The 22107-nt window shown below is 39.4% G+C and overlaps 1 protein-coding gene across 2 annotated transcripts in view; it reads right to left on the bottom strand.

Annotated features, from left to right (window-relative positions):
• LRRC2 (leucine rich repeat containing 2) overlaps positions 1 to 22107 on the bottom strand; it is a 190059-nt gene that overhangs the window by 20239 nt on the left and 147713 nt on the right. Inside the window, exons 15-17 of one of the 2 annotated variants that reach the window (XM_068928708.1) lie at positions 16184 to 16394; positions 8102 to 8258; positions 3816 to 3952 (exon numbers count right to left, since the gene is read on the bottom strand). In XM_068928708.1, coding sequence (XP_068784809.1) covers positions 3816 to 3952; positions 8102 to 8258; positions 16184 to 16394 — 505 coding nt within the window. Of the gene's footprint in view, positions 1 to 3815; positions 3953 to 8101; positions 8259 to 16183; positions 16430 to 22107 lie in introns of both variants that reach the window. The other variant, XM_068928709.1, reaches the window with a different exon arrangement.

Genomic DNA, 22107 nt, shown 5'->3' with positions numbered 1-22107 from the left:
GATCCACAAACCTTTACTGCCAAAAGACTTACTTTGCAAGCAATCTAACCTTGAAGATAAATGGAACTTTTCAAATCTAAGAAGGCTGGAGATGCCAATAGTGCAAGAGAGAAAAAATAAATTTAAAACCAGACATTGAATCAACCTGCTCTTCCTTAGGCATAGTATGGTATACTATGAAATCCTTGAAGCCTTGCAAAACTGAAGGAGGACAGCATACACTCCCAAATTTTTCTAATGGAAAATCAGATCACTCCATTTAAAGACTAAGCGAGAAGAGGTACAGAGTGCAGGGGTGGCCTTTGGACATAGGGAAAGAGCATTTGCAAGAAATGAAAAGGCAAATGAACAGTGCATTTGTCTCCTGACTCTGCAGCACAAGGCTTACTGCTCAAGGTATGGCTACAGAGTGAAGCCAGACAGAAATACTCACAAACATCCAGCTACTGGGCACACATGTTCATCACAGGCTAGTTAGACACTCTATGAAACAGGTAGTACTAGCCCAAGCGTAATGCCATGCTTGAATTAAACCAGCTTTTGCACGATGAGAAAAGTGGACATATTGCTACCGCTATTGAACCTATTAACAGAGGATCCCTATCGTACTAGCACAGCTAGATCTTAGCACGCTTCAACTTAAAACAAAGGTGTTCTGTGTTGAAAAATGAAATCAGTAGATTAAAAAGGCAAAAAGTAATTATATGTTTAAATTATCTGAAAAGTAGTACAAGCTGGAGAAATAGATTCCTTTCTTGAACTGCCCCAAATTACCAAACTTATTAACAAGTTAACAGACTTAACAGGCTTCATAACAGTCTGTGAATTTCTTAGCTGGCTGACTGAGAAATCCACACGTGGAAACAACTGATACACAAGCAACAATTTGTGTGCAGGTAAGACAGTTATATCCCCAAATTAGGAAATCTAATTCAAAATGGATATCTGATGGCACCATATGATTTTGTACAGTGCACCTACATTCTCCCTCTGTTGTCTTGGGTAGCAATTACAGTCATGCGTTATGTGACCTATCTCCCTGAGATTGCACCCCTTAAATTAAGTCACCACATTGTATTTCATGTCCATTTAAAAATCTGTAATTCTATCCCCAAGAAAGCAAAAAAACCTAAATAATCAGATAAACTAAAAGCTTCTAGACTTCTCTATTTTCTGTACCTGTCATGAAGGAAACAGAAAGTGAGCAGGGAAACTGATTACTGACAATGTAATTCAGGCTCAGTTCTCATCATCTCATAAACCTTTACGGTGCTGTCAAAAACTCTTGACTGAATTATAAGCCTGTTATCAATCTTCTTCAATCCATTATCATATAAGTTATCAGTGTCTCTGTAGCCATTATTCTATGTACAAAACCAAGGTAAAATTACACTTTGATCATTTTGGCTGCATTGGAGTTTGCTTTTATTTCTGAAAAGTAAGTTTTACACAGGAGAATACGTTGCTTCTCTCATGCATTTCTTTACCTTTCCCAGAAGGAACTTTTAAAGATTTGAAAGTCCAAAAAAAAATTGAGCTTCCTAAAAGATGATAAGTAGGAAACAGTTTTACAAGTTCTCTAATTTATTTCATGCATCAGTTGTTACATTTTTTTTCCTAATATTGTAAAGGGATCCATCTACCAGAACAGAATTTCCATGTACTTGCACATTTGCACTCTCCAGTTCCCAGTACTCATACTGGAGAGGAGAACGACAAGCAATGAATATTTCACTGCATTAATAGATTTTAGAAATAAGTGTACTAGACAACTACATCTAATCCGTCTAACATGGAGTCACAAGCATTTCACAATGTCTCTCCACTTTCTCTTTTTCATCGCCTCAGACAGTTTAGATTAATTAATTAATTAATTAGTTTAGATGAGTTCTATACTTTTAATTCATGAAGTAGTTATTACCTGCCAGTGACTACCACCTTTTGTTCATCTGAGGACTGAACATCACATACCTCTTACATTGGTAAGGATACTGATGCAATTGCTCTGAATAACATCAGCCATATTGACCACACCGAAGGCCAGATGCCCGGTAGACTTTTAAATCATTTGATAAAAGGTGTTTGCTAAATTGTATGTGCAGCTTCTAAAGCTGCCCTTGAAACACTGATTCTGGGAAACTAATTTTATAAACTAAATCAGAAGAGTTTGTGTAGCCTGCCTCCTGGGTCACAGCAAAAATAAATTAAGTGCTGCCCTCCAGAGAAGCGAGGAAATAAAATAAACAATGCCAATATTTGTCTTTTTGACTTTGTAGACCACTCTAACATGATGTTGCTTCCAGTTTTCTACATGATACACAGCCATATACACATCTCAAAATTTTTCCCATCGTATGTAACTGAGCCATTACACAGTAGCCTACACAGTTTTATTGGCTTTCAAGCCAATTTGAATATGAAACTGCTAGAGGAGAACAAACAGCTTTCTAAGAGAAATACTGGCCTCTTGGGACTCAGGCCTGTAAAGATTTACACGTGCAGTTAGTTTTACACCCAAAGGCTACCCACAACATATAGCAATGGGTAAGCCTGTGCACTATAAGGCATTTAGAAACCACTGTGAAAATTCCCCTCGATTTTAACAGAACAATGATTGGGACTAAATACATTGATTTAGTCTTTGGGTTTGAATTCACTCACCTTTCTGGATCCTTAAATTTGACTCCTTTGCTTGTTCAGGATCTAAATCTTCCCAGTTCCATCCTGATTCCTTTTTACCTTTTACGTTCAACCTCTTTTTCAGCCCCCTACCTTTGCTATTCTGAAGGAGGAGGAAAGGAAAGAGGAGACCTGCCTCTGCGTTTTTTGTGCTGCAGTCAATGTTTCTACACAATGTCCACTCCTAGTGTGAAACTAATGTTTATCCTTATTTTGGTTTCCTTCACATCATTTCTGAACTGCTCCTCATCAAACAAACCGCCTTACAGTGAAAAGCTGGAGAGGGATTTAATTATTGTTTGCATTTCCTCAGAGCAGAACATGAACATGGCCAAACCAGATCTCACACAAGCGTAACCCACTTCAGCATTGCCTGGAAATCACCAGTAGCAGATGTTTGGCAGGGGGGGAAAGTAGAAATCAGCCAAGAAGAGCCTAACACTTCTCCCTAAATTTCCCTCCACCCATCCTCCAGTAATCAGCAGTTTAAGGACCTGGAAAACATTGATAGCATCTTAAACTGGTTAGGTTTAGCAGACTATTTTAATTTCTCTGTGAACAGCAAGTCTTGGAGCAGCCACCACACAGAGCAGCCAGTTATGCATCCAATATAAGAAACAATGTCATGCCTGGGAGTCCTTTCATGGGTCTTTAAAATACGTTCATATGGTGCTCCACACATAATATAGACCTACATTCCTGTCAGATAGTTATGACCATAGCAATATGCAGTGTTGTTCACAGACTTCCCCATACTCTTTTTACAGAAAAGCAGACAGTGGGACAAATTAAAGCTAGTATATGAATTTGACTGTCAAGATGCACTTTGCTTCCACTGAAAGTAGCAATTTGCAGCCTTCCACTTATCGCCACTGGGCAAAGTGCCTTTTGGGATCATGTCCTCCTTCACCTATCAGAATAAATATGAACAGAATTTAGTTAGTTACTTCAAAACTAAAACAGAGAAGCTTGGTCCTGTTAAACGGCTGTTAAGGTATTTTCAGTGATAGTACTCCTAGAACATTATTGCTAAAAACTGGCAGCAGTCTGATTTAATCTGTTGTGAGAATATTTTAATTCCATGATAAGACACCTTATAATCCAAACAAGAAAGTTACAATAAGCAGTTATCTTACTTCAAATGGAAGCTCTGTTATTTCCAGATTTCCAGACAAATCCAGTTTTTCCAGATTCTCGCAATCACCCAGTTCCGGAGGGACGGACTTCAAGTTATTAAAACTCACATTGAGCACTTTGAGGTTTTTTAAGCAGCCTGTTAGGGAAAGATATTTGAAATCAGTGCAACAAAACCACAAAGGGCAAATAAAAAGTACACTCAGTTTAGCAATGAAAAGCTTCTTCAACAGGATGGTGAATACGTCACGAATAAACACTTTCTGCAGCAGGCACTCATTACTGGGGGCAAAACTGCTGTGCTGCACTCCACACACAGCCTTCCTCTAGTCAGAAATGGGTCCAGCAAATCTTTGAGAGGAGGCAGCAAAGACTTGCAAAGACTTTAATTTTTCCAATTCCTATTGGAGAAGTTGGCTTTTGGTTCAGCCACTTCGGGAAGGACTTGCTCATCTTCTAACTGAGGAAGATCTTGAGGATCACTGCAGAGTGTGTTCGTGGTACACAGTTGCACCTACCAAACTTATTATTAAGAACTGCACCTGCTGCATCCAGTATCGCAGACTTTTGATTTAAATCCCAGTGATTTTAATAGTCAGGTCTGATTATAAAAGATAAGGGGTCTGTGCATTTGTTTCATTATTTACTTTACTACAGCCCGCCATCTTTGTCAGCTTAATTTTAGTGCCCACTGATATTTTAGGATATGTTTAGTTACATTGCACTTCCAGCTTCCTCTGTTTATAGCATTACATAATCTTCAGTAAAAACAGGTTTAGAAACATCATTAAAATGCAAAATACATGATACTGCAAAAATGCAAATTATACTGTGACATATTCAAAGGGGGAGGAAGTATGGCATTTAAACATACTGAATAGCTGATGTGTTAGCAAAGGATTCCTTAAACACAGGCATAACAAAAATGAGAGATTGTTCTGTGGACAGCTGTCCTACTATATTACATGGATGATCTTCCCCTCTCACCAGTGATCAAATACAGCATCATAGGGGAAAACAGCACCAAGAAACTTAAATGCAATTCAGCAGTTGGAAATAGCGGAGGGAACAGTGTCTTGTGTCAACAGGTTCTCAAAGCAGGCTACATATTGGCAAACTGAGTAAAGACATACAATAAGTGTTAATTTTTGTCTATAAAAGCACTCCATCATGTAAATTACCACTTAACTCATATTACAGATGCACAATTTCATATTATCTCATTGTCTTCTATTTATAATACAATTTTAAGAGAAAAGTCTGTTGTTTCATGGGATTTGAATAGCACTGTAGAGAATGAATGTCTCTACAGTGTATCGCAAGTGCTCAAAACAATGTCATAACAGTAAGCTTATCCTTAAGGTACTAATAGAAATTTGGTTAAACTCTCTCCAAAGCAGCTTTTCAGAGCTGCTCACCTTTTGCAATGTGTTAAAATCGTTACTGAAGGCCAGAACGTGCTTCTGCAGGAAAGAGCAGAGAAGAAATGTAGGGAAATGGAAGCCCTGCAATTTTGCTCTGAGAAACTGCTGTTGGCAGAAGCAACGCATAATTTGATGACTAATACTAGCAGTGCCCAAATCTCATGGGCCTGCAGCATTTTGCACAAACTTCAGGGATCCCCTTGGACACAGCATTTCTCTGAACCGCAACTATATCACCTAAATCTTTTTCCCAGGTGGCAGATAAGCCGAGCATGGGGAAAACTCTGCTGGATCAATCTCTGCAGATTGCAGGAGACAAAGTACACACAAGCTTCCACTCAGCTGAGTGAGCCTCCTTTCCCATCTATACCCCATCCTTCTGATTTAACACCCAATCCTCACTCCTTGCTTAGATAAAGCTCCCAAACTGAGCCCACATAGATTTTTTTCTGGGATAATTTAGCAGCTGGATTACTGAAGTCTGAGACTTTTCACAACTTGAAACATCATCCAAAAAATTCAAGGCATCACATTTTTTACAATAAGATCTTATTAAACTAATGACCACATCCAATACATGCTAATTTCTATGTGTGTGCACAGGCATATATAGTACCTGAAATAAAACCATGGCCATTCGGAAGCACACAACTTTATATGTCAACTGAGAGAGCATTGTTTGAGTTGAGAGAACCTCTCTATAATCTCTGCCATAACAAAGGCAGCTGTGCTGCTTTACTTACAAATGGTGTATCAACACAGGACATTGCCTAGGGCTGAAAATCATTAGGCAGTTTTAGCAAAAAAGCACTAAGTAGTTTGGCTACAGTACTGAGTCCAGGAGTAACTGTTTTTTTAAGCTACTGGATCTTTGTCTGGATAGACTAGAATTGCTGCTGAGATGTAGAACTATTGTATAAATTTCCTCTATCACTAAATAAACGTTTCATCCAGTTGCGTATAAACTTATACAGTGTCTCAAGAGGAAAGATTCAAACCCAGGTTTCTCCAAATGAGTGTTTAGCACAGTTATGCTCTCTCTCGTCTAATCAACCTTGAAAGTCTTTTCTGAACTAGAGTTCAACTTTAACAGGATAGTGGTGAGTGCTATAATACTGAGTATGGGGCAGTCCCACAGCAAACTGCTTTCTAATAGCCGCCGATGCTTCCAGTCAAAAGCTTAAATAAAAAAGCAGCAACAAAAACATTGAAAGGAAAAAAGCAACAGCTTCAGCAGGCACTAGAGGGATGAACATAGATTAGAGGGAAGACAGAGGAATGGGAGTAGCAGAAAAGCACCAGATGAGCAGAATTCATGTCATTTAAAAGGCAATTGAAAGAATGGTGGTTGCTATGAGACACATCTGAAATATTCTTCCTTTTTGCCCAAGAAAGGTCTGAAATGGCCTCTAAATTAACCTCTACGGGGAATAGGTTATGGTAGACTCATCTAACTTTATGCCTTCATTCTGAAAACAAACTTCATTACCATTCATAATCACCTTTTCTGTAGGACCATTTCCATTATTAGTGCTAAGTATTACAAGAGGAAAGAAAGAAAAAACCTTCCTTAGTCTCTACCCGCCTCAATAGTTAGATAGTGACCCCTTAAAACCTAATGTTTAATGGCCTAGCATAGCTGCTGGGGGGTACTCAAAGCTTCTCCTCCTCCGCGTGAAGCAAGGCATGAGAGTCCATTAAACCTGCTGACCCATCTGACTTCCGTGGTCAAAATGCTGACAAAACGGTTAGTGTTTATTTTATATCCATTTTCTCCTGCTTGTGTCTTGTTTATGATTTGCTAGTGTATTTGACTACCATGTTGAAACTATAAAATATATCTGGACGCCAGTGAGAAATTTTCTGTGTAAAATAAAATGTTAGTAAATAAATTACAAAATGTTAGTGTTAGTTTACTAAGTGGAAAAGCCTAGTGGTGACTTCTGTGTTTCAGGACATTTCTCTTCTTCCTGTTTCTCTTAGTTAAAATTATAATTGTGGAGATGGTTTTAGTCTTTATTCTTCATTTGAAAGATATTAACTCATTGGGTACTTAAGGAAATCCAGGCATAGAACAAACTTAGGACTGCTGAATTCAAAACCAAAGGCTGAGCTGTTAGGCAGCTATTATACCTCAGTGCATCGACCTGACTGGAGGAAGCCAAAAATCCCTCACAACACACAATTTCTTCAGCTCACTGCTTACAGCAACATCCCTCCTTGTAAGAGCAGCAACTCCCTCTCAAACTAGTACTCTTTTGAAAGAGCTTTTTATTTTGTAAGATCAGAAAGCCTCAGAAAAGCCAAATACATGAAAATTGTTATTATATAGCTCAAAATAGCAAAGACCAAAGTAGGTAAGAGTTAAGAATTACACTGTTTCTCTAAAAACTCTGTAGTCAAGTTGGAAATAGCACTTTGCACAGTGATCACTACTGAACTTGTTATAAAATTGAGAAGAAGGTTTCTTTCCAAGATTATATTTTGTGAATTTCCCTATTACTAGCATCTTATGCTTCCGTACATCTTGTCTGGATTTTATACTGTCCCTAACCTATAAGGAACATAAAACACTTCCCATTCTCAAGAAGGAGTCTCCATCCACTTGAATGTCTACAGCGACTGTTTGATGGTAAGACAACCAGAGTGTGTCAGTTTTATCACATCTGAGCCATATTTTACCCATGATATTGCATGCAATTCAGCAAATATAACTACAAAGCTATAGAAATTTACAAAGGACTGACTGGAAACAACTGAGACAATTATCAGTGAATGAATAAGAATAATCATGCACGCTTATGGTCCTGCATTATAGTTAAATAGCAAGAGTATAAATAGCTAAATAGTGTGAAACAACATACCAATTTCCACGGGAAGATGGGTGATTTGATTTTTTGATAACTCCAGTACTCTCAGATCCTGAAACAAGGCAATATAAGCTGGAATGGTTTGTATCAACGTATTGTTCACATGCCATTCTTTCAGATGGATCTGCTCCTTCAGAGAATCTGGGAATTCCTGCAAATTAAACGATATTTCATAAATAGAAAGCATCAGGTTGGAATTGGGTTCTACCATATTTCTAAAAAGAGTGGAGAAAATTCCATGGCCAAACCTCAACACTTTGTCTTAATTATCTTGATGCAGACAAGCAATTTGTTCAACAACCCATGTAGGAGCTTTTCTCCTCTGAAGATCATTGCAACTGTCTGTCACCACACAGGCAATTTTTAACTGCTGGCACAAACACTTTGCTCTAAAACTGAAATCTGTCTGTAGCACTCCACCGGTTTGGAGGCTCCACACACACAAACACACACACACACAAACACACACACACACAAACACACACACACACACAAACATCAGTGCTTTAATTCTCACATCAGGACATGGTAAAACTGCAACATGGGAATAGAAGAGCAGGTGTATGGAAGATATCAAAATGGACTTTGTCACACACAAAAAAGGTGTGACTATACTGTTAATACCTGCTACTGTTCTGAGATTTGTTTGCCCAGACTAAGAAGTAGATACATTTCAAGTAGGATACAAGTATATCACTTTCTGAAAGTCTTATTTTAAAAAAAGTGATTTAACTTCCTCAGTCATTCCAATATTTGAGAATTTTTGCTCAATTTCTTTATAGAATAGAAATATTGAATTTTTAAACCAGTCTAGAATTGCGAATAATTCTTGTCTGTCTTGCAGAAACTTCTTTAAAATTTCTGTGATTGTTCTAAATACACAACAAATAAGTTTGCTTCTGAGTAATTTTCACACACTATTCTGTTTGTCCAAAATCTTCCACATGTAATGGTTAGAGGGGGAAGGGTTCAGATCACAGAATCACAGAATCACAGAATCGTTTAGGTTGGAAGGGACCTCTGGAGATCATCTAGTCCAACCTCCCTGCTCAAGCAGGGTCACCTAGAGCATATTGCCCAGGATCACATCCAGACGGGTTTCGAATATCTCCAGCGAAGGAGACTCCACTACCTCTCTGGGCAACCTGTTCCAATGCTCTGTCACCCTCACAGTGAAGAAGTTTTTTCTCAGGTTCAGATGGAACTTCCTGTGGTTCAGTTTCTGCCCATTGCCTCTTGTCCTGTTGCTGGGCACCACGGAGAAGAGGCTGGCCTCATCCCCTTGACACTCCCCCTTCAGATACTTGTACACGTTGATGAGATCACTATAGTTAATTGGTATTCAGTTCAGACTTACACGTCTTTGTTTGAATTATGCAACCAAATTCCTTAAACTTGAATCAGATAAAAATCAATTGATAAAGTTGAAGGTCAGATCATTTAAACTACACTTTCTAAAGCAGCACATAATTTACCATTCTGTTCTTGATTTTATAGCACTGTGCATTGGTAACATCTGGAATAAATAATCTGGATGAGGTGCTATTACTGCCTCCGTTCCATAAAAAGAGATGTAATAGTTTCAACATTGAATTCCTTTATACCTTTTTTGCTGTGCATAAAGAATTGTACACAGTAGGAATTACTGCTTTTATACCGAGGACTCTGCCAAGTAATTTTTTTTCCCTCTGTATTTCATAGATCAATTAGAACATTAACAAGGCTGAGGCATTTTTATTGTTTCTTTTTAAAAACTTAGAATGGTGCTACTTAACCGTTAGCTAAATTAAAACATCTAATTGCAATTAAAGATATACTAAACTGTTGATCATGAACAGTGTTTTGTTTGGTTGTTGTCACCTCTAATTATAGTGCTTTTCAACTTATGCATGCAGACATTTAGCCTACATAGGTAGTTCTGTCTTGCCACCTGCCTTTCCATGTTTGATACGGATCATTTCATTTCTTGCTTCGTTTTCACAGTTGGTGTATATTGCATTGTGATCCATCTTATATATTTGTCAGTTTATGGCAGTTAAAAAATAAAATGCCTGAAATGGCTCAGGATTTGTATAAGAAATCTCTCCAACTTGCTAGACTGGGTTTCCACTCCTCCACCTTTGGTGGTGCACATTTTTCTGCAGCAAAATAAAACAATAAATACCAACTAGGAATTCAATTAGTATTGTTTTTCCCACCATTAGAGAACTGAAGATGCAGCACATAGGGTTAGCATTCAGCTGGAGATGCATAGATGTTGTTTTAAGGAAGAACTGTGATTCACAGAGAAAGCAGATGCATAATATAGTTATACCAGGGAAAAATGTCTAAGAATCATTCACCACTACTTTCCCCATTGTACCACCGTCCAAAAATCTTTCTGTTGACCTCCTGTTTCTTTCCACCTCACTATCACACCTGACCACCTCCAACTCCTTGCTGGCCCCAGGGGACACAGCAGGTAGCAGAGGCAAAGACTTGCCCCCGTGAAGCCAACAGCAGGACATTTCCCTGCACTGTAGGCGGGATCCCACAAACTTCTCAATACACAAGAAAAACAGTACAAAACACAAGGCACTCTCTCAGATAAAGATAAAAAAACTCAGCTCCTTTATAACTTCAGAAAAATGAGACAAAATGATTCATTTTTTCCCCATCACTTAGGACTGATGGAAAAGAGGTTAAAAAAAGTCTTTAAGGATTGCCTCAAGAGCATCAAGATATTCTAATGCAAGGATGGATGCAAAAAGATGGAAACTTCAAAAGAATGGAACGAGGTTTGAATTTGGGCTCTTCTACCAATTTCTTTGACTCACCTTTTTCCCTCAAGATTATTTCTTTACGTCTTTTAATCGCATTTACATTTTGCAAATGTAAGTTTACAAACACTGTGATATAACATGCTTTTTTTAAAAAAAAAAAGCATTTTCTGATTTTCTGTCTTATCATACATATGTGTTGCTGAAACATAAATTTTTACTTCATTTACAAACCAGTTAGGGATGGGAACAGAAATTTGCACAAGCTTTATGTTTGCTTTACTCTGATTCCCTTGTGCTCTTTTGTAATCTTCTGCTGTCACGCTAAAGCTGGTAGCCTGCTGATAAATTACTCCATGAAGACTGACACTTGGAGGATAGCCAGTCTTTTGCCTTTAACAGGAAAACAATACCTCAAACTCCTTTGATTTGGGGGAAAAAACACTATTAAAAAGCAATAAGTAGCAAAGCTACAACCCTTGCTAATTTTTCTATTTCTAATTAGGAGATTTACCTGCTAGACATAAGCCTGTGCTAAAACTATGATCAAAGCATTCAGCTCTGAGAAGTTTCAATTCTGTATCTTATCTCAGCTCCGTAATTTCATCTATCATGGGCCAAAAGGAAACACTGGATTCAAATCTATGATCTCTGAGAAAGTTTGGAGCCAGTTCCAAAACTATTAAGACTCAGGGCCATCTCTATTACCTGACTAGGTCAAGCATCTTATAAATTTTGGGGGGGGGGGGGGGCAACCTCTGGAAGAGAATAAGTGTGCAGCAGATTTTCTATCTGTTCAGCACAGTGATTCTGCTTGACCTATTGTGGCAAACTGATTCCTCACTGTCATTCACAGTTGCAAATAACAAATGGAAATTCTCTGCTCTCAGTGAAAAGAGAGCATGTTAGACGGTAAAACTGGGAGAATAAATACAAATGAGTAATTCCGTTAATTTACTGCCTTTTTCTGTTCATAAATGATATGCAATAAGGTCATGATTTTCTAGTAATAATTTTACAGTCACTCATCCATAAGTGTTGTGCACATCTGATATTAAAGTTTTTTAAAATAAGCATGGATCCAGATTCTCTGCTGCAGTAAAGCGACATAGCCAAGAACCAAGCCCTGCTCTGCCTTTGAGAGAACATTATCACTTTTCATTTACCAGCACTGACAGATTCAGAAGCCTACTTTTCCTGATTATTTTCTTAAAATCATTCTAAGTCTGCTGATCCACCAGAGAATAAACATTCATTAGTTAGGAGCAGGAAGCAAACATGCAGAGGGGAAAAAACAGAGTCAAAGTAAATTCATTTAAAAATTCAAATGAATATTCATGGCGTTATTTTGCTACAGATTTCATTCAGTTCTAATAGCACTGCTATCTCTCTGAAGAACTAATTTAATTTAGTAGGTACATGTTTACATGTACAAAGGATCTCAATTAAGAGTTTCATCAACTCTCTACCATTCTCTCCTAGGCAATGGATTTAAATTTACAATTCAGGAGCCCAAAGTCCTTATACAGCCTCTTTTTATGGTGGGTTTGCCTGGAAAACTCTTAGAGGAAGAAAGTTTTCTTAAACATACCTGGGGAACCTCAACTTACTTGTGGCACATTGCATCTTTCTCCTCCTGACAAGTCCCAAGGTTTTTACAAACACAACAGGATTGAAGAGACTTGCTGCAGAGGGGAATACCACTGGGTTCTGCCCTGTTTTTATAAAGTGAAAAGACAAGCCTGACTTCTTTCACACCATCACATTAAGAGACTAGCCCATTTGTTACCATAAGACCTCTTCTTTCCTAATGTTTTATTTCAGCTGCTAAATATAAATACTTGGCTTTCTTAATTCATTGCTGTCCACACGTTCCCAGCTGGCAGAGATGCACCACACAGAGATGCAGATCCTCAGTTCATAAATATTTGGTTGATACACAAAAGAGGTGTCAAGGACCACCAAACACTAAGGATGCCATCACATAATCTCTTCCAAGTGCAGCTCTGACTGAAAAAGATAAAATCATTTCATCGCTGCATTTATCAACCACTATCCTCAGCCAGAAGCTACCCACTCTGGAGAGGTACCATCAACTTAGTAAGCAAGTTACATGAAGAGTTTTTCAGATTCAGAGAGGTTCACTGAGCATAAGTTCAAGTGTAAAGGCCTGATACTGATCCTCCTTACACCACCGTAAGAAATCCCATTAAGTTGAGGCAATCACACAATTATAAAACCATTGATTTAAGATGTGTACAGGCTCACACTGCATGCCTCAAAAAACTGGCCTAAAAGTGAACCATAATGAGAAAGAATTAATGATCCACAAGGAATTATGGATCTGCACACACAGAATATATATACTAAAAATTCAGATACTATAAAACCAAGTCCTGCTTTCTCTAGCTAGTATTCTGTGCTTGTCTAGCTAACCTAAATTTCATTATCTGATCTTCACCTCTTCTCAGATACGTTAAAATAATTACTTTACAACTGAAAGGAATAGTGAGTGTCCGCTTAATGCAAACACATTATCAGTGACATCTGAGGTGAAACAAAAGTGGTAAAGAGGTCCTGAAGGAAGGAATTGCTATTAGCAATTCAAAATGTGTGATCCGCTCTGATTTCCCCCATTGCAAAAGGTTTTCAGAAGCAGATTCAAGACTATTTCCCCAAAAAATTACTGTCCAGTTGATTATCAAAATAGTTGTCCTGGCTATCTCAGTATACAACAGAAGGTTTTATGAAGCCCATTTTCAAACGTGTATTCAGCAAGTTGGAATCAACAGGCCGGATTCACTGCTATGCTGCACAGGTATGGAATATGAGACACTGGCATGTCTGTGATACCTCCAGTGAAACAACATTGGCACTGACGGGTCCCCAACATAAGCTACCTTTCTAACCGACTGCAGGTTCACAAACATCTCCATTAGTTCATTTGTGGAGTTAACGCATTTGCTACTGGAGAAAATGCCAAAAAGTGCCTGTGTGGAGACCTATCAATCAGAAGGATATTGTAAAGCCACTTATTCTGATCTTGCAAACTCCGTAAGCTGGGAATTACTCCTCTGTGAAACTTAACTTCACAGTGTGCAGGAAGAGAACTGGTAGAGGCCAGAAGCAGGCCCAATTCTTAAAATTAAATCTGTAAGTCATACCAGCAGCCTACTCAGATTTAGCTATCAACTGTCGAGATGATACATTATGGCTTCATTGATGAGAAGAAAGAGGAAATATAACAGAAACACTTATCAGCTAAAAGCAAGTAAGATAGTGGATTCAGCAGCCAGTTCCCAGACGGACACTTCACAGAGCTTTGCTGTTTGCTGCTGGCAAATATACAGGGCCAATGAGCAGAAAACCAAGCTGCAGTCAAACCAGTTTGACTGCACAGGCAACCGCAGTTCTGACATCTCCTAATGTCCAAGTGCTTGGTCTTCCCAACTTCCCCTCGTAGCGGTAGTTCCGTGCAAAGTTACCACAGCTCCTGACTACATAGCATACAGGAATTTCTAAGAAAACTGTCACATATCCACAGATTTTTTCACATGCTAATTATCAGCCTGTGCATCTTTTAATTCATTTGCTTATATAGTCTGCAAATACATTTTGCCTAAATGCATTCTCTTGAGAGAGTAGTGGGGGAGGAAAAAGAGTCATGGCTGATTCTGCCTTTGGTTTGCAAGTAGCAGTTGAGATAAATTGCAAAAAAGATGGTATGATTTGTATAACTAACACTATAATTTTTGTAAAATTTCTATAACGAGGGAAAACATACTTCCTGTAGAACTTTATTTTTAAAAATGTGAAAACGCACTTGACAATTTTCAGCTGTTTAGAGACTGCTAGCATTCTTTGACCTTGAGGAAGGGTGGGTCTTCTCCAAGTAAGGCATATGAATTAACTGCTTTGATTTTATCTTCATCCTCAAGCACCTGCGAACTACATGACCCTATTTCTTTGAAATGAGAAGCTCACTGTAATCAAGTTGTAGCTGAACAACAAGGCAAACCAACTGAGTACACCCATGACAGAGAAAGAACCATAGAGCACAGCTGGTAGGAATCTGCTGCTAAAGACCAGTGTCTCTTCAATGAGATCCTGCCCTCGATTTAATCTTTCAGTATGTCAATTTGAAATAAAGCAACAGAAAAGTTTTAGCTTTCAGCCCCCTCCTCCCCTCTGCACTGAAAATATTTGCAGGTGCTACAACATCAGTGTCTAAAGAGCTTTAAAATCTCGTTTTTTTCCTCCAAACATCCATACAAAGCTTACAATACAGGAAAGTGTACAGTATAAAACTACACAACTTTAGATAATTTTATTGCCAATATCAAAAGTTTCTGGAAGCTGAGAAGTGCTAGTTCTTCAGCAATCAATCCTACCACTTGGATGACTGGCATTAGTTGAAGAAATTATCTCCTTACTAAAGTTGGATGAGGGCCAGGGTTTTCTGTCTTCCAAAAAATTCCAATTATTTGGTTTATTCAGAAAAGGACTAAAGCTAAAAAAAAGCCACCTTTATGTGAGATGAAATTTGGAACAAAATTATTTCTCAGGTCAATCAAAATAATTGTCTTACTAAAATTGAGACACTTTGTTGATTGACCTTTTTTCCTTGCATTTTTTGTAATGAAAATGATCCCAAAAGACTATTTCAAAATGATAAATTACAAAAAAATCAAAATGATAATTTCACTTTTTCCTTAATAAAGTATCTTGTATTCAAAATACATTTAAGTGGAAGCTTTAACAGTCTAAAAAGCTTCAGACCAACTCTAACCTCCCTTTTGTGGAACTTCAAATGAGCTCACTTCTAAACTGGCATTTCATATAAAACACAACTAAGCACTTTTTTTTTTCTTTTTGCTAGTCCATTATGGATTGATGCAAATGTTACTTTTGATTTGAACAGAGCTTGAAAAAAAGAAAGTTATCACACCATTAGAGCAAGCCACCAGATCTTCAAGTAGTCGAAGACATCAACAAGCCAACGCTGAATATTACTTTCATCTTTTTCCATTCATCAGGGAATTTAAGTGAAAGAGATCTTGTTGCAATGTGATTGCTCACACCAGTAATTTTTGTAAGGGCTAAATTACATGTTTCAGGAGAGAATTTAAAATAAATATATTTGAAAACTAAACTATTAGTTCAAGGCACAATAAGAAATGCTTTTGTAACTTCTAACACTGGGAAAAACCATTAGTTTCATACCCATTGTTAAAATAAAATTTTGTGGAATTAAAAGTTACAGTGCTAAGCCACTCAAATTCTTTAACAATAAAAATGTATTTTCCATTATATTTACCATCCACTGCTCTCCAGAAAGCTGAAAAATAAACTTGCTTCTTTCCTTCTCTATTTCATCTGCCAAAGCACGCCGCTTCGGGAGCTGAGGAGTCTTTCCGTACTTATCCAAGATCTTCTCATCAGCATCTACAAAGCCATTCTTGAGGTATTTTGATTGCGGGATGCCTTTCTTCCGACACTCTACCATGAAGTTCCATTCCTGCTTTATTCTGAAACAGGGCCAAAAAGGGCTTTCAGGAATCAACTGAAACAATATGGTACAGGAGTCTTAAAACTGGTTCTTTGTTCCCACAAGAATTAAAAAATACAATCATGCATCTAATGTATTGACCACTTAAAAGAACTAATGCATTTGAGGAGTCATGCTTAGATTTACTGGGCTGACATATAGATGTGAGTAAGATTTCATTTAGTGACTGTAATATGGTGACACCCAGGAAATAACAGAAAAGCAGTGACTGAGCCCACTGTCACAGAAAGTGGTACGAGTTATGCCATTGATTTCAACAGGATAGGGAATAGATTGACATTGAACAAGTACAAAAAAAAGGACCTGGTGATATATGCAGAATTTTCCAATCTGAAAAGTTATTTTAGCAGCTCAGGTGTTAGAAACATTTCCTTTTTCCTTCCCTCTCTTATTCAAGGATAACAATCTATTTTCATTTTTTAAAATATTATCTTCTAATACCATCTTAGGGGGAAAAAGTTCAAAGTTATCACATGCCAACTAATTTCTATTCTGATTCCAGTATAACTTTAGGCTCACCTCCAGGATGAAGTTTCATCCATATAACTTCAGGTGCAAATTTAATTTGACATAATTAAGCAGTGCTAAAAGCATGTGCTTTAATTTGAGAGAGATTTCTTTCAGCTTAGTCAATTAAGGAACAAGCTGATTAACTGAAGCAAGCCTTACTTATACCAAAAATAAGACTCTGCAGAGGCTCTTGCCTCATAAATCTGATCTTACTCTTTGAATACTAGGTTCCTGTTGTACATGAGATTCAACTATACGATCCCCACCCTCTGGCAGAAATTTTAAGCAAAAGCCTTGAAGAAAACTGACAGACGCAGCAGGGCACAAAGTTCAGAATAATGTGCTGTTAGGGGAAATCATAAATGGTACATCCTAGAAAAGAGAATCAGATGCAAGTTTGCAAAGTTCCAGTAAGAAGTAACAAAATCAGTAAATATATTCCCAGCTAAGCATGGGAAGTTCTCTAAAATGCTATACTGTAAAAACTAAGACATATGAAACAATGTCTGGTTTTAAATCAGTCACAAACCTAGGTACAGGAAACCAGTTACAAACTTAGGTACAGGAAACATCTTCACAATATGGTGAAAATAAGTAAATCTTTGGACACTTGTGGAAAAGTAGAAGTCAGAAGCTGAAGAGCAGAATGTATTGATGGGCAATGATGGCATATATTATGTCATATTTGACTTTTGTGGAGTTTTGTGGAGTTTTGTGGAGTTTTGTGGAGTTTTGTGGAATTCAGGCTTCTGCAAGAAGGAAGCAGGGCACTAAGTAAGATCGCAACCCTGGCCTTCAGGAGAGCTAATTCTGGCCTCTTTAGGGACCTACTTGGAGGAATCTCATGGGGTAGGGCCCTAGAAGGAAGGGGCGTCCAGGAGAGCTGGTTAATATTCAAGTATCACTTCCTCCAGGCTCAAGACGGGTGCATCCCCCCTGAGTAGGAAGTCCAGCACAGTGGGCAGGAGACCTGCATGGATGAGCAAGGAACTCCTGGCAAAACTCCAACAGAAGAAGGAAGTACACAGAATGTGGAAAAGGGGACAGACTACGTGGGAGGAATATAGGGATGTTGTCAGAGTATGCAAGGATGTGACAAGGAAGGCTATTAAGGGCAAAAGGAAGGGCTTCTTCAAATACCTCATTAGCAAAAGGAAGACTAGGGAAAATGTGGGCCCGCTGCTGAACGGAGTGGGTGCCCTGGTAACAAAGGATACAGAGAAGGTAGAGATACTGAATGCCTTCTTTGCGTCAGCCTTTCCTGCTAAGGCCAGTCCTCAGGAATTCCAGACCCTGGGGACAGGAGAGGAAGGCTGGAGAAAGGAAGACTCTCCCTTGGTCAAGAAGGATCAGGTTAGAGATCATTTCGGCAAACTTGACAAGCACAAATCCATGGCCCTGATGGGGTGTACCCACAAGTGCTGAGGGAGCTGGCGGATGTCATTGCTAGGCCATTAACCATCATCTTTGAAAGGACACAGAGGACAGGAGAGGTGCCTGAGGCCTGGAAGAAAGCCAATGTCACCCCAGTCTTCAAAAAGGGCAAGAAGGAGGAGCCAGGAAACTCCAAGCCTGTCAGCCTCACCTCCGTCCCTGGAAAGGTGATGGAACAGCTCACCCTGGAGGTCCTCACTAAGCATGTGGAGGACAAGCGGGTGATGACAAGTAGTCAGCATGGATTCACCAAGGGACAATCATTCTTGACCTTCTAGCCTTCTAGGATAGCCTTCTAGGATGGGATGACTGGCTGGGTAGATGAAGGGAGGGCAGTGGATGTTGTCTCCCTGGACTTCAGCAAGGCTTCTGACAGTGACTCCCATCACATCCTCCTAGGTAAACTCAGGAAGTGTGGGCTAGATGAGTGGACAGTGAGGTGGATTGAGAACTGGCTGGATGGCCGAGCTCAGAGGGTTGTGGTCAGTGGTGCAGAATCTAGTCGGAGACCTGTAGCTAGCGGTGTCCCCCAGGGATCAGTCTTGGGTCCAGTCTTGTTCAATATATTCATCAATGACCTGGAGGAAGGGACAGAGTGCACCCTCAGCAAGTTTGCTGATGATACTAAACTGGGAGGAGCAGCTGACACCCCAGAAGGCTGTGCTGCCATTCAGAGGGACCTGGACGGGCTGGAGAGTTGGGTGGAGAGGAACCTCCTGAAGTTCAACAAAAGCCAAGTGCAGGGTCCTGCACCTAGGGAGGAAGAACCCCCTGCACCAGGACAGGCTGGGGGCTGACCTGCTGGACAGCAGCTCTGCTGAGGAGGACCTGGGAGTAGTGATGGGCAACAGGTTAAGCATGAGCCAGCAATGTGCCCTTGTGGCCAAGAAGGCCAATGGCATCCTGGGGTACATTAGGAAGAGCATGTTGCCAGCAGGCCGAGGGAGGTGATTCTCCCCCTCTATTCAGCCCTGGTGAGGCCTCACCTGGAGTCCTGTGTCCAATTCTGGGCTCCCCAGTACAAGAGAGACATGGCACTACTGGAGCAAATCTAGCGCAGAGCTACTAAGATGATGAAGGAGCTGGAGCATCTCTCCTCTGAAGAAAGGCTGAGAGAGCTGGGCCTGTTGAGCCTGCAGAAGAAAAGACTGAGAGGTGATCTAATCAATGTGTACAAGTATCTGAAGGGAGGACGTTGAGAGGATGGGGCCATACTTCTTCTCCGTGGTGCCAAATGACAGGACAAGAGGCAACAAGCAGAAACTGAAACACACGCAGTTACGTCTGAACATAAGGAAAAACTTCTTTCCTGTGAGGGTGACTGAGCACTGGCCCAGGTTGCCCAGAGAGGTTGTGGAGTCCCCTTCGCTGGAGATATTCAAAACTCGCCTGGATGTGATCCTGGGCAATGTGCTCTAGAGGACCTTGCTGGAGCATGGGAATTGTATTAGATGATCTCCAGAGGTCCCTTCCAACCCTGGCTGTTCTGTGTTTCTGTGACTCTGTGACTCTATATTATCATAATAAACTTTGATCTCTAGGGATCAAAACTGCATGCTTAAATAGGAAGAGTATTATGGAGAGAGCTGTAAACTGCCCAGTGAATTATGATGATTATAGAAACCTTAGGGAAATTGGAGATACTCAGAAGCGGAGAGCACAGCAACAGTGGGAGACTTCAGTTATCCATACACAAATCACATTTCAATATGATGCAGATACAACACTTTTGGAAATCATATACGGCTGTTTAGAGTCACTAGTCTGTAACTTGATTTAGTTTCTAGTGGCAAACCATACACGGTTCATCACAGCACTACAAAAGACCCCTTCTATATTAATGACTACATTGTATTCCTGTGCAGCACCCCTATAAAGAGAAAACAAGATAAAAGTCTTCTAAAATGCATTCAGTTTTAGAAGACAAACTGTATTTAAAAAGTTGGTAAGAAGTGCTGCTCACTGGGTAAAACACCAGCAGACTCCATGAAGACAACGCAATGTCAGAGTAAGTATTTTCTAACAAAACCATGACAAGGATCTCTTTCTCCCCTCGCTTCCAAAAAGTAGGAAAAGAAAAAAGAGAAAATGGCATTTATGTCCAAATGAAGAAATGAAAAGGCAGTGTAAGCTCTGACAAATTAAATGCAAAACCACAAAAAGCCAAGTGAAGAGAAGTCACTTATTGCAGATACACAAATGAATAGGAAAAAGGATTTCTAATGCAACAGAAGCAGGAAGCCTCTCAGAGATGGTGGGAATGATAGCTTATCAAGGTATGAAAGGAGTAGTAAAAGAAGTAAAAGAATGTTTTAAAAAGCTCTTCAGCTGCAGAAAAGTGACACTCATCCTTGGTTTCAGTATTCATTACAGAGATCAGTCTGCTCTTTACTGGTAAGCATTTGGAGGGCTTTCTTATACTTAGCGTCTAAAGAGGAAGCTTTAGAATAAAAAATATATATATCTGAAGAGTGGTAGATCTCCTAGTTTCTCCCGGTGCCTAACTGTGGACACCCTGATGTCATAGGAGTCTGAAATATAAATGATTTCAGGGAAAAAACAAGATTAGGCAGATCGTAAACAGGTTGAGCAAGCTTAGCTTTGGTCCCTAGAGGGGTACCAAAGCTAGGTGGCTTCAGTAACTAAGAGTAAAGGAGATGCTCACCACCAACCTGCAGCATCTTGATTTCTTTTCCTAAGCTATTTGATATAATAAAGACAAGAAAACAGGTTAGACCAGACAGCTGTTTAGCCCATTTCATGATCCTTCAACATGCCGCATCTAATACCAGGAGACAGATGGCAGAGCACCTGATTGCCCTTGACAGCCCTACCAAAGGGTATCCCCACCAGCTGCAGCTTGGAAGCCTGCATCAGATAACGGCATTTTCCATATTAGGAGCCATGAAAGTTGAAACACCTCTTTCAGCTGCTTTGACGCCTGAGCCAATTCAATTTATAGTGCTGAAGCTGCTTATTCAATCTGTCATCTGAACCCCAGACATCACTAGCACAATAGAGGGCAGACAATGCCATAGCAAGAGGTCACTAGGAAAAGCTAGAACATAACATTTTGATATAGTATAAGAAAACTAAATAAGCCCAAAACACCTACACATTGTTTTCTAAAACTCTTCTACCAAGGAGCATAGCTAATTAGCTATAAACGCTCTCTGTTACTGTAAGATGTAGGTGGGAAGTGAAGTGGGAGGGAAAAAAGTGAATTAAAATCCCCAAGGAAGAGAATAACAAAAGGATCTGAACCATTCAAAAGCATAAACTGAAAAGGACCGAAACCCTGGAGTTCCATTTTCTAAAATCTTATAAATAATCCTTTACATGCCACTACTGTACTGCTATTTCTCACATCCTCCTCCAGCCCTTCACATACTGCCTCTCTGTCCCTCTGTGAAGCTTAACTCTGCAGAACTGCCCTCTCATTTCTTAGAATTCCTTTATTCTCCACCAAAGAATTAAACATTTGATTTCAATGCATAATTCAATGCACTGGAAAAGCTTCACCCCAAGATGCTCTTTATATTCACCATTCTTCACCCGTCCAAAGAAATGAGTGAATCGTTCCTCGCAGTATAAGTTCCAAGAGCCTTAGAAAATTGAACAGACAGAAAGAAGAGGTCAAAAAGTCTAACTCTAGCCAAAAAGCAAGACATTGAGCTGCTGTACTACACCTCAGTGCTGGCTGTGTCAGGTAGACCCCAGGAACATGA

Source organism: Struthio camelus, chromosome Z (genome assembly GCF_040807025.1).
Source record: "Struthio camelus isolate bStrCam1 chromosome Z, bStrCam1.hap1, whole genome shotgun sequence".
NCBI lineage: Eukaryota > Metazoa > Chordata > Aves > Struthioniformes > Struthionidae > Struthio > Struthio camelus.
This window is presented reverse-complemented; position numbering and strand designations above follow the sequence as displayed.